The sequence below is a fragment of the Lynx canadensis genome, chromosome D1, assembly GCF_007474595.2.
Source record: "Lynx canadensis isolate LIC74 chromosome D1, mLynCan4.pri.v2, whole genome shotgun sequence".
NCBI lineage: Eukaryota > Metazoa > Chordata > Mammalia > Carnivora > Felidae > Lynx > Lynx canadensis.
The window spans coordinates 104,643,052-104,656,348 of record NC_044312.2 but is presented as its reverse complement, the minus strand read 5'-3'; the positions used below and the strand labels follow the sequence as shown (position 1 = coordinate 104,656,348).

The 13,297-nt window shown below is 39.4% G+C and overlaps 1 protein-coding gene across 1 annotated transcript; it reads right to left on the bottom strand.

Moving 5' to 3' along the window:
• Positions 1-4,808: 4,808 nt before the first annotated feature.
• OOSP2 (oocyte secreted protein 2) lies at positions 4,809-12,338 on the bottom strand. Its single transcript, XM_030333828.1, has 4 exons — positions 12,275-12,338; positions 7,851-8,029; positions 6,844-6,947; positions 4,809-5,007 (listed from the first exon to the last, which is right to left on the bottom strand). The coding sequence occupies exons 1-4, from the start codon at positions 12,336-12,338 to the stop codon at positions 4,809-4,811; spliced, it is 546 nt and encodes a 181-aa protein (XP_030189688.1).
• Positions 12,339-13,297: the final 959 nt, after the last annotated feature.

The following is a 13,297-nucleotide window of genomic DNA, read 5'->3' as shown; positions in this document are numbered from 1 at the left end:
GGGCATTGAGGCGGGCACTTGTTGGTATGAGCATTGGGTGTTGTATGTAAGCTAACGTGACAATAAATTATATTAAATAAATAATAAAATAAAATAAAACTATTTGAGGCAGCACAGGGTAGTGGCTAATGGCAGAAAGACCGAGATCCAGATCACCTACTTTTTTTGTTTTTTTTTCATTTTTCTAATTTTATATTTTATTTTCCAACCTTTTTGAGGTATAATAGCCAATAAAAAGATGTGTATATTTAAAGTATCCAATGTGATGTTTTGAAATACATATATATTATGAAATAGCTTGACAATCAGGCTAATTTTTATATTAAATCCATCAACACACATAGTTACCTTTTTTTGTGAGGAGAATACTTTTTTTAATTTATTTATTTTGAGAGAGAGAGTAAGCAGGGGGGGTGGGCAGAGAGAGAAAGAGAGGGAGAGAGAGAATCCCAAGCAGGCCCCCCACTGTCAGCACAGAGCCCAACGTGGGGCTCAAACGCACGAACCGTGAGATCATGACCTGGGCCAAAAGCAAGAGTTGGACGCTTAACTGACTAACTCATTCAGGCACCCCTGCGATGAGAATTCTTAATATCTACTCTCTTAGATGATTTCAAGTACACCATACATATTTACTACGGTCACCATGCTGTATATTGTTTCCAGAACTTATTCATCTTACAACTGAAAATTCATATCCTTTGACCAACATCTTCCCACTTCTTCCCCACTGTTTCTCTGTTTCTATGAGTTACATTATTTTAGATTTCACATGTGAGTGAAATCATGCAATACTTGTCTTTCTTTGTCTGATATTCTCACCATAATGCCCTTCAGGTTCATCCATGTTGTCACAAATGGCAAGATTTCCTTCTTCTCATGGCTAATATCTATATTCATAATATATGCATAATATGTCATGTATAACACACACATTTTTATCCAGTTATCCCTCAATGGATGTTTAGCTTGTTTACATATCTTGGCTGTTGTGAATAGTGCTGCAGTGGACATGGGGGTGCAGATATGTCTTTGAGATGCTGATTTCACTTCCTTTGGATATATGCCCAGACATGGGAGTGCAGCATCACGTGGGAGACCCATTTCTAATTTTTTTGAGGAAGCTCCATATTGTTTTCCATAGCAGCTGTACCAATGTAACACTTCCAGCAGCAGTGCATAAGGGTTTCTTTTTCTCCACACTCTAGCTAACACTTGTTATTTTTTGATTTTTTGATAATAGCCTAACAGATGTGAGGTGATATCTCAGGGTCTGGAGTTGCATTTCCCTTATGATCAGTGATGTTGAGCACCTTCCCACATACCTGTTAGCCCTTTGTACGTCTTATTTTGAGAAATGTCTGTTCAGGTCCTTTGCCCAATTTTTAATCTAGTTGTTTTCTTGCTATTGAGTTGTAGGAGTTCCTTATATATTTTGGTTAGTAATCCCTTGTTAGATGTATGCTTTGCAAATATTTTCTCCCATTCCATAGGTTGCCTTTTATTTTGTTTCTTTTGCTGTGCAGAAACTTTTTAGTTTGAGGTAATCTACTTGTTCTTGCTTTTGTTGCCTGTGCATTTGGTGTTGTATCCAATTCATTGCCAAGACCAATGTCATGAAGCTTTCCTCCTATGTTTTCTTCTAGGAGTTTTACAGCCTCAAGTTTTTAATGTCTTTAATCCATTTTGTGTTAGTTTTTTGCTGTAAGATAAGAATCCAATTTCATTGTGTGTGTGTGTGTGTGTGTGTGTGTGTGCAAATCTAGTTTTCCCAAAGCCATTTATTGAAGGGACTATACTCTCCCCATTGTGTATTTTTGGCAATGTAGGAGTGCCGCCATCACTGACTCCATCTTTGTTCTTCCATCTTGTTCATGCCTGAGCAATGACCTCCACTGGGGCTATGTGTTCCACATGGAGAGAAGGTTAATGTGTGCCCAGACTGGAATGCAAGAAGGCTTGTTTTGATGGTCCCTAAAGTGACATCCAGAAGGCTCCACTTTAGGTAACTAGTAGAGAGGACTCGTATACAGAAAGTCTCACTTTAGGTAACTATCCTGTCACCTCACCACTTTGTCCCTCTTTCCATAAAAGCTGGGTCTGGCCTGGGCAGAGAATAGCAGCAGAGAACGGGGGTGGAGAATAGCTGTGTACTATCTGGATAACCACCTGCCTGCCCCCATCCTCCCTGTCGGTAAGTAACCCTGACTAAAACTCTATGTAAATAGCATAGACTGGCTTCCTTCATTTTTTGGTCTTGAAGTGCTCTCACAGGCTGGAGGATACTTTACTGACCCTCCTCCACCTTCTAATAAGCATCTTCATTGAAGATTAGTTGATTATATAGGTGAGGGTTTATATCTGGTCTCTCTATACCATTCCATTGTTCTATATATCTGTTTTTATGCCAGTACCATACTGTTTTGATTATTATAGCTTTGTAATGTAATTCAAAATCAGGAAGTGTGATGCCTCCAGCTTTGCTCTTAAGATTTCTTAAACTATTCAGTCTTTTTAGTTCCATATGAATTTTAGGATTTTTTTTAACTTCTGTGAAAAATGTCATTGGAATTTTGATAGGGATTACGTTGAATCTGTAGATCATTTTTGGGAGTTCGGGTATCTTGACAGAATTCTTCTAGCTCATTGACTCAGGATATTATTTTGTGTTTTCTCCAATTCTTTTCATCAAGGTTTTATACTTTTCAGTGTGCAGATCTTTTATCTCCTTGGTTAAATGTATTCATACGTGTTTTGTTAATTTTGATATTATAAATGGGATTTTTTAGATTTTTTTTTCATACAGTTCCTTGTTTGTGTGTAGAAATGCAACTCGTTTCTGCATGTTGATTTTTTTTTATCCTGCAATTCTACTGAATTTGCTTATTACTCTAGCAGTTTTCTGGTGGAGTCTTTTTTGGTTTTATATATATATGAGATTAGGTCATCTGCAAACAAATAATTTGACTTCTTCCTTTCCAATTTGGATGCCTTTTTTTTTTTTCTTGCCTAACTTTTCTGGCTAGGATTTCCAATATTATGAATAGAAGTGGTGATGTTTGACAAAATTTAACATCTTTTCATGATTAAAACTGTCAACTGATTAGGTACAGAAGGATTTCCCCTTCACATAGTAAAGCCTGTATCAGACAAGCCCATAATGAACACAATACCCAATTGTGAGAAGCTGAAAGCTTTGCCTCTAAGACTAGGAAAAGATCACCAATTTTAAGAGAAGCTGGCAAATGATTTAACCTATGTTTCTTTTCTCATCTGTAACATTGGTACAATCGTCATACATAACTTTGGGGTTATCAGGATTAAGTGTGCTGTTAGTATGTGCTAGTAACATTGTCTGACACGTGTTAAGCCTCACCAAAGTGTTACCTTTAAGCTTCATATGAACTGTCAAAGGTAGATGCCCACTGTGACAATCTTTAAATTCTTGGACAAGTAACCATAAGCAGCATTTTATTGTAAATGATATAATAGCAGCACTTCAATTTTTTTTTAATTGAAATATCTCAATGAAAATACCTTGGCAAAATCAGATTCCAGACTCACATAACATTCAAATACACATCTAATAAGCAATTGAATGGCACAGCTCCATCCTCATAAATGATATAAGAAATATCCCAAAAGTCAGAAGAGACTTTTTTTGTGCATTGCATGGTAAAATTGCCTCCTTCGGGGAAAGAAGGGGTCACAGGTAGCTGCTGACAAATGGTTATAAGAGGATGATACTGTGATAGGATGATCCAACCTTTCACCACCTCAATCAGTCGATTATTTCAAGTGTGGAAAAGTCACATCAGGGAGAGAACAGAAAATGTGACATCAAATTTCAGTTAAGAAAGTGGTTGTTGAAATCCTAGAATATGAATCTAATTTCCTTCTGCAATAATTACTCAAATATGATATACATAGAATACTTTTAGGAATTGACTTTACTAATTAGGAATTATTTTTAGGAACTGATTTTACTAATCAGGAAAGCCCACACAAGTTAAAGTATCTTCACACAAAAGGACTTTGTCTTTCCTGAGAATATGTTAAATTTTAGACTCTGCACAAATTTAATCTCTGGCACATTTAGATACCTATCTCTATTCTTTACTTTTACTAAAAGAAAATATTAAAAAATTTTGAGAGAGCATGCACACGCCAGTGGGGGAAGGTCAGAGAGAGGGGGACAGAGGATCCGAAGCAGGCTCCACTCCATCAATAGCAGAGAGCATCTTGTAGGACTGGAACTCACAGACTAGGAGATCATGACCTGAGCTGAAGTCAGATTCTTAACCAATGGAGCCGCCCAGGTGCCCCTACTAAAAAAAAAATATTTAGAACATATTTCTCGAAGGTTCATATCAATTGGATCAAATTATTGTCATTGAAGACATATTGTTCTACCATATAGAATAGAAAATAAAATTTTTGTGAGACAGAGACACAGAGAGAGAGCAAGCAAGGGAGCATGCATGGGGTGGGACAGAGGGAGGGGCAGAGAGAATCTTAAGCAGGCTACACACCCAATGAGGAGCCCAATACAGGGCTCAGCCTCATGACTGTGAGATAATGACCTGAGCCGAAAACAAGAGTCATATGCTTAGACGATTGAGCCACCCAGGTGGCCCTAAAAAATAAAATTCAAAAGGCTAGTATAAATTACCTATTAACATTAAATTAATCAGCTATACCCCTAATGAATAAAAAAATGAAAAATATACTTTCACTGAATCAGGACCTTTACTGAATTAGGGATGTTTAGGGGTAATATCTAAGAAAAGATCTATACTAACTTTTTTTTAATACAAAAAAACAGTTTTTCGAACAAAATTCATGATGCCAACTCCAAGTCTCCATTTCTCCTTAAGGAGGGAACCCGTCTGACTTGAACTTAGTAATCCTAGCTCTTCAGGTGTTGTCTCAAAGTCAGCAATAAAGGGACTGGGGTCCAATTTTATTTCATTATCTGCAGAAACTGGTGTGAGCCATACTGATTTCCTAAAAAACAAAACAAAACAAAAAAACAGAAGCAGATATTATTGGCATACTTGGTACCAGGTCATTCTGAGTCTACAGGTGGGGACAAAGTTATTTTTTTACCACTGTTGAACACAGTGGCCATTTTCAGTATAATGATTTAGGGGTGTGGCACAGGCCTAGACCTTCTGCATAACTGATGATTTGTAATGCTTGCTTCAGTAAAGTACCAAAGTGCCCAGTGGAATGGATTTAGACAAGTGGATTCCTAAGAACAGTAAGTAAAAGCTGTCAAAAGCTTAATCTGACCCCATGCAGTGGTAGTAAAGGATGTGTATGTGTGTGTGTGTGTGTGTGTATGTGTGTGTGTGCGTGCGCGTGTGTGTGCAGCAGTAACATTTATGCACCAGTAACCTAATCATATATCTGTTGGCCTTGTTTTCATTTTTTTTCTAAGGAAGATAAGCTGCAAACAACATCAAAATTACTATCGAAGTAGAAATGCTGTAGTCATCATAATTAATCTGGTGGCCTACGGAGAGGCAATAGCTCCAGGGCATTATTTCAGAGTGTTTTATATTACTGGAAGCACCGACTAATATATAGGAATGAAAATGTGTGTGTGTGTGTGTGTGTGTGTGTGTGCGTGTGTGTGTGTGTCTACAGAATCCAGTGTTAGTGTCAGCTACTCCCCAGAGTATTGCTAAATTCCTCAGCCTTCGATTTGCCTTATGAAAATAAGTTAAAAGAAGATCAAAGTATTTAACAATAAGAATGTATGTAATGTACACTTAAAAATGGTTATAAATTTTCTATGCTAATTTGGATGTAAATTTTAAAAAATAAAATTAAAAAAAATGGTTACAAATTTTATCTTATGTGTATTTTACCACAATAAAAAATACCAATTCTCGGGCACCTGGGTGGCAGTCGGTTAAGCACCAGACTTCAGCTCAGGTCATGATCTCATTGTTCGTGGGTTTGAGCCCTGCATCGGACTCTGTGCCGACAACTCAGAGCCTGGATCTTGCTTCGGATTCTGTGTCTCCCTCTATCTCTGCCCCTCCCCGACTTGCACTCTGTCTGTCTCTCAAAAACAAACAAAAAATGAAACATTAAAAAATTAAAAAAAAAAATTCCCCCCCCACAAAAAGGATTCTGATAATGTTATAAGATACTATACACGTGCTCTGAGCTCTACCTTCTTTTTTTATGTCAACTATTTCCATATATCAAACAAGGATGAAATCTTTTCCAAGATTTGTAACTCGTAAAACTCAACGTGAATATTACAATGACATGGTAAAGTGTTTCAGTATTCACCATTCCACTTGGTCTCGAAGTTTATGTGGGGTCCCTTTGGGATTCAGCATCTCAGTTCCACAAAACTGCAAGCAAAGTGCATCTAATGATTAGGCTGATAAACCTTTCCTTTCATGCATTTCCATGAGTTAGTATTAAAATGAAGGACTAGTTTTCTCTTTTTAGTCATTCACTGTATTCACATGGAATTAAGCCATGAGATGTATTAGGGTATTATAAAGGAGAAGACATTAAAAAACAGCATCAGGTTTGACTCTTCCACTTATTAAGGCGACTGGGTATCTAATGATTCTGCTTTGCAGTTCAGTTACCGTAAAATAACCTAGTTACACTAGATTGCATATGTTTTGATTCTAAAATAAATATTACGTTAAAAAATAAAAATACTCCATATTATGATAAATGTCAATTTCATGCTTGTTTGGAAATACGCTTACGGGTGAGTCAAATCTAAAGTCTATGCTTTGCAGAAGCATCTGATTTGGTAAAGGTAAGATGGATGCTTTCCAAAGGAGTCTGGTCTATTGGACTGACCTAGAGGCAGAACATTCCAAAGGGATTTTCTGGCTCTCACAATGCACAATCCTAGGGTTAAAGAACATCTCTGTTTGAAAAAGGAGGGTATCCTCCGAAACAACCTAGAGGAGCACAATATTTAAGCAGAAGGTACTTCTCGTAACAGGGGAGGCATACATACATTTGTATTCTAGTTTAAGATTTATGCCTGGGGTGCCTGGGTGGCTCAGTCGGTTGAGCGTCCGACTTCAGCTCAGGTCAAGATCTCACAGCTCGTGGGTTCGAGCCCTGCGTCGGGCTCTGTGCTGATGGCTCAGAGCCTGGAGCCTGCTTCGGATTCTGTCTCTCCTTCTCTCTCTGCCCCTCCCCCAACATGTGCTCTGTCTCTCTCTGTAGTGAAAATACTTCTTCAGTGAAAATACTGCCTCAGGGCAGTTCAAATGATCCAATGAATAGGATAAACCTTCCCAGGATTTGTGACTTTTCCCCTTCGGAGCATCGAATGAAACTTAAAACTGTCTGCTAAGCTTTGGTGAAATACAAGAGGAGCTGAAGGACAATTTAAAATCAGTTTCCTAACCAGTCAGGAAACCTGTGCTCTTGGGTCCCGTGCACATGGATGGCCCAATGTTCAGTGAATGATAAGGAAGGGACCATGTTGTCATCTGCCCATAAATAACGATAACTAGAAGCAAAATGTAATCCTTAAAACAAACAAAAAAAGACAATAATTTTAGAGCCAGGTATAAAGATCTAAAAAACTACTTCAAAGGTATTTTTAGGGGCATCTGGGTAGTTCGGTTGGTTAAGCATCCCACTTCGGCTTAGGTCATGACCTCACGGTTCATAGGTTCGAGCTCCACATTGGGCTCTGTGATGACAGCTCAGAGCCTGGAGCCTGCTACAGATTCTGTGTCTCCCTCTCTCATCGCCCCTCCCCTGCCTGCACTTTATCTCTCAAAAATAAATAAATGTTAAAAAAAATTTTTTTAAGAAGTTATTTTTATAAATAGTACCGTACTCACCTTTGTTCTGATCCCACGGTCATGTACAGGGTATATAAAATCATATGCAGAGGGCTGAATCTGAGTCACAGGGTAACCTGATCCCAGGTGCAATTCATCAGCAAATATATACAGATCGCTGTTGTGCCCACATGGGCTAACCAAGATCATCACCCAGTCCATTGAACAACCTACTGTCACTACAGAAAGAATCATATAAGAAAGTGTCAGATGTATATTTACATCCAGGAAGAGACCAAAGAATATTCAGCTCTGCCCTTCGTGGTAAATAAAAGGTATTTCTTTCTCTGGCAAAGGTAATCAAGGCTTACAGAATAACATATAAAGGGTTTTCACATTACTGGTTTTTCCAAAATATCTGCATATTATCCTCAAATAACTAGGCTTCATTTATCTCACAGGGAAGAAGATCAACACATAAGAAAATCATAATCTTCTAGTCCCCTGCCTCCTCTAAAAGAGAATATATTCTAAAGAGGGTGATGTATCTGGGACCACACAGAAGGCACAGAAGTAAATTGCAATGCATTCGAATAGGAGAGATGTATTCCCAGGAATGCTCTTTGGAGAGGGAGAAGGGGAAAGGGTGGGAGAGTAGAATCCTGATCTGGAACAGTCCCTACCAAAGACAGTCAGAGCCACAGAGGAAAGACTCTGAAGAGAGAAAATCCGCTGCCTGGGATGGCAGTTCTGTGAAGGTTTCCATGTAAAACCTATTCTTATCCTTTACATTGAAGTCTTCAGTCAGTCAGGAATAATCACTACTTCTAATGGACTCATTTATCCCGTGGAAGAAGTAAAGACGGACAGTAACCAGAGCTTCTCAGAGCGGTGATCAGAGTTGAACTGCATGGATCCTACTAGTGTTCAGAAAGAAAACACAGATTTATTGGCTTTAAAGAGTCATGATTAGTAGTAGGGGGGAAAAGCTAATGAAACAGGTTACAAAACTTCCAAAGTGGAGAACAAAAGAGAATGGAGAAAAACAAATTGAAACAATTTAGAAGAAGGCAAAAAAGCCTTAGGGGAAGAGACAAAACATCAAAGCAAACAAACAAACAAAAAGGACAAAAATTAAGCCATAGGGGGATCCTGGGTGGCTCAGTCGGTTAAGTGTCTAACTCTTGCTTTTGACTCAGGTCATGATCTCACAGTTGTGAGTTCGAGCCCTACATTGGGCTCTGCACTGACAGTGCGCAGCCTGCTTGGGATTCTCTGTCTCCCTTTCTCTCTGCCCCTCCCATGTGCTCTCTCACTCACTCTCTCTAAATAAATAAAATAAACTAAAAAAAAAAAAAGTAAGCAATAAGATGATTGCAATAAATGAACTGCAAGTATATGTCAACAATAATAAATGTAAATGAACAAAATACTTCAGGCCAAATGACCAACGGCCAAATGAAGAAATTATAATGTATTTATATAATCAACTTCTAGGTAACATGGCAAATATAATTATAAAGTATCAATCTGAAAAAAGTTATGAGAAAGAAGCAAGTCACAACACAAACCTTATATATCTAACGATACAAAGTTGAAATGACAGATAACCATTTTTTATAAAAGATTTTTTTCCAAACAGAGACTATTCTTCGGTAGCCAGTACCTGCCCCACACTTAAGGCATGAGACTCATAACCCAGAACATGACCCCACATCTCATCTGATACAGCCTCCTCATGTTTTGCAAAAGTGGAAGTAACCGGGTTTAAATTTTATCTTCCTATTTCGACGCTAATATAAATTGCTCTAACACAACCTGTCATCCAAGCTAGGATAAGTACTTTGAACTTGGATTTCATTTCGTAATTATCTTTATGTTCACAGCTGCACAGAACCCAGGGAATGTTGAATATACATAGTTTGAATTGTAGCCCTTGTTGATAGTACCACCTGCATGCAGAACTTCCGGATGAGCAGAAATTACAGAACCTCCCCCTTACTGTTTAACAAAGGGAAGGGGCGGGAGAGAGTGAAAGTCTGACTGGCTATCCAACCTATAGGAAGGTAACCTTCTTACAGCTGGCTGGATAGGGCTTGAATTCTATAGCTACCCAATTATTAGATTTTGAAAAAACTGGTTAACACTGCAATGCAATTTATTCACGAGTCAGTGAAGGCCATCGAATGGGAAGATTCACAGTCAGGACGAACAGAAGTTCTGGCAGTTTGACGGAGTGTACTCAGAGCCTCAGTCCAGTTAGAGGACTGGGCTGGACTGGTTCAAGTGAATGTGCCCACAAGGTGGCAATTCTAGCCAGTAACTGGAAAGTTAAGCTACAGTGGTTTGGGATGACATTTAAGACAAATTTCCCATACTCCCGAGGTCTCCTGGGAGCTGTAGGTGTTCTAAACAGAGCCACAACCAAAGCACTTACATGCTTTGGAGCCTAACAGAACCTGGAAGTAAATAAAGTAGTGACCTCTTATTCCAGAAATAAGTAGTTCAGTCACTGCTGAAGTCCGATCAATGCCTCCTGTCCCCCACTAGCATCTCTCTAAAGGCAGAAGAAAAATAAAAAAAATTGGGGCACCTGGGTGGCTCAGTCGGTTAAGTGTCCAACTTCAGCTCAGGTCTGATCTCACAGATCATGGGGTTCAAGCCCTGCATCGGGCTCTGTGCTGACAGCTCAGAGCCTCAGAGCCTGGAGCTTCGGATTCTGTGACTCCCTCTCTCTCTCTCTGTCCCTCCCCTGTTCATGCTCTGTCTCTCTCTCTCAAAAAATAAACATTAAAGAAAAAAATTTTTAAATAAAGTAAAGCAACAATAGGAGTATGCTCACTAATACTCAGGTGTGATAAGTGGCTATTGTCTCCTGCAGAAAGGACATAAAGTGATGAGTAAATTGATAAGGGCCTTATGGAAAGCCTTGCTCAAAGGCTGCCTTTGGAAGGTATATGTGAGCAGATCTGTGGTCAGAAAAATTGTTAGGAAGATTTTCCTTCCTAAAGCAATTAGGATCACCTGTCATGGGTGTTTTCCATTATTTATGCCGATCTCAATAATATACCACACGCCACATATGATAATGGCAGTCTGCACATCATCTAAAAATTAAATTACCTGTGCCGTGAAGCACAAAGCATATACCGGATTGACTTTGACCCTGTACTCTTCAAGGATGTGCTGAGTAAACTGCCCCTCTATGGTAGCTGTAGAAATATTAAGAGCTGGAGGATGATCTTCCCACAGCAAAAACTCATTAAATTACCTCCCAGTAGATGACTCTTGCATCAATTTAGGAATTGACAACAGGTAGTCGTTGGAAGAAATAGTCAAACAAACGACTTTAAAAATGACCATCTGCCATCAATATTTATTACTTCTCACTTCATACTTCTGACAAATAAGTCTACCATGACTCTGAGCAAGCCAGTCCTGTGTCAAGAGGCTAACTGTCTATTTATTATCTTCTTTCCTAAAGCACTGGTGCTTTCCCATTCCCCTTCCCATTACATTCCCATTACAAAGTAATAATAGAAAGTCGGATCACACAATGAAGAGAATGGCTAGAGGTTCAAACCTTGACGAGGAAAGCTCCCCCAAACAGTAATAGGGAGCAGTAGACCTTGGAATACATTCAGGATATTCTTAAACACTTTGGAGGACCTAAGTCTTCCCAGGGTGAAAAAATATTCATATGTAATGAGCAAGAGATTCTAACACTTCGTAAGCTAGTAAGTTCTGGCTCTTTACAGATAAACCATCAAGAAAGTAAGAAAATTCAGGGAGATGGTTTGCGGGGAAAGTGGCATTGGAGAAAGCAGGTGTTCTATATTAGTGACTTTCACCTCCAAATCGCTCCATGGGTTGGAAATATTATCCTACTGTCACCTAGATAAGAGTATCAGAAGGATCCTTCATAAAGGAAAAAAGATTGCAACAGTTTAAAGTTGGATTCAACAGGATAAGTGGATATGGACATACAGGGAGTCCAGGCTTCTGTTGTCACTTATTTTTCTCATACTAATCTTAGTCAGTCTGACATTATGAGGTCATGCCTCTAGTATCTGAGAAATCTGAGGGAAAACCCGAGGAACACATGTAGCTGCTACACAAATTGGCTGAAGTAACTAGAATCTTCCTTGTACCTGAGCATCATAGAGCCCAGCCAGGCCTCAATGCCCTGCTTCCTCACCCCAGATGACCCCAACGCCCTGTGCTCCCCACCCCAGGTGCCCCCAATGCCATGTGCCCCTCTATCCTAGATGGCCCCAATGCCCTGTATCCCCTTACCCCAGAGGGCCCTTACTCCCTGAATCCCCCACTCCAGATGGCCTCAGTATATTGACTCAAGTCTCCTCGGCCCGAAAGCACTTCCCTTCCAGCTGCTTGTTAAGATCTGAACTCTTCGAGAGGAGAGTTCCTGCATGGAAAGCGACCATAACTCCTCCAAGAAAGTGTTCTTTAGAACTGGCCTCTACCATAGATGCTCTCAGTGCAAGGCCAAATCAAGGCAGCAAGGAGCGACCAGACTCCTAAAGCCATAGAGATCTTCATCTGAACAGACCCCCAGCCAGGACTTCTCAGGAAACAGGAAGTCGTGCGGCCTTACGTGATTTTATACGGCATCCCACACTCAGCTGTCTTCATTTTCCTACTGATTTAGATAGGGCATGCGGCACCCTCTCAATGTCAACCACCTAAAAGCTGCAACTCTCCAGATTTCCCAAACACTGACTCTCCGAAAGGCATATCACACAAAAAGTGCTATTTGATAACAGATGGTGTCTGCATGAGGCCTGTTGAGACCATCTGGGAGGCTAGCATGGCACATGACATTTCCAGTACATGCTAAATTGTAGGAAATTACTGGCACCAGCTGATTTTTGGGTGTCCAGCTAATATGTGGAACAGCCTAAGTCATATACGTTTGAAATCAAAAGATGATTATTTCTTCTTTTCTCTGACTTTGGCTGGAAGAATCAGCATCAGAGATAATAAAGTGACTTGCCCAGAAACAAACATCCCCAGGAGGAGACAGAAACCTATAGAAAGCCATCTTTCTTGGCATCAAGGAAATCTAAAAATCTGTCTTTATTGATTTGTCCATAAATTAATGTTTTAGTTAGTTTAGCCAGGTTAAGCCTTAAAAGTATTTACTCATAACACGGGAGAATAATGTTTTTTTCATGCTGAGATTTCTTAGAAAAGAAACATTTATATTCATGTATTTTGTCCCCTTGTGCCATATATATAATTTTATGTATAATAAGTATATATATTCATTCCAGTACTCAGAAGTTCCAGCTAAGCATTTTTAAAATAATTTTTTCCATCCCGTTTTTGTTTTGTTTTTTTAGAGTTTATTTATTTTGAGAGAGAGAGAGAGAGAGAGAGAGAGAACGAACAAGGGAGGGGCAGAGAGAGAGGGAGAGAGAGAATCCCAAGCAGGCTCCACACAGCACAAGCCTGATGTGGGGCTTGAACTCCCAAACGATGAGATC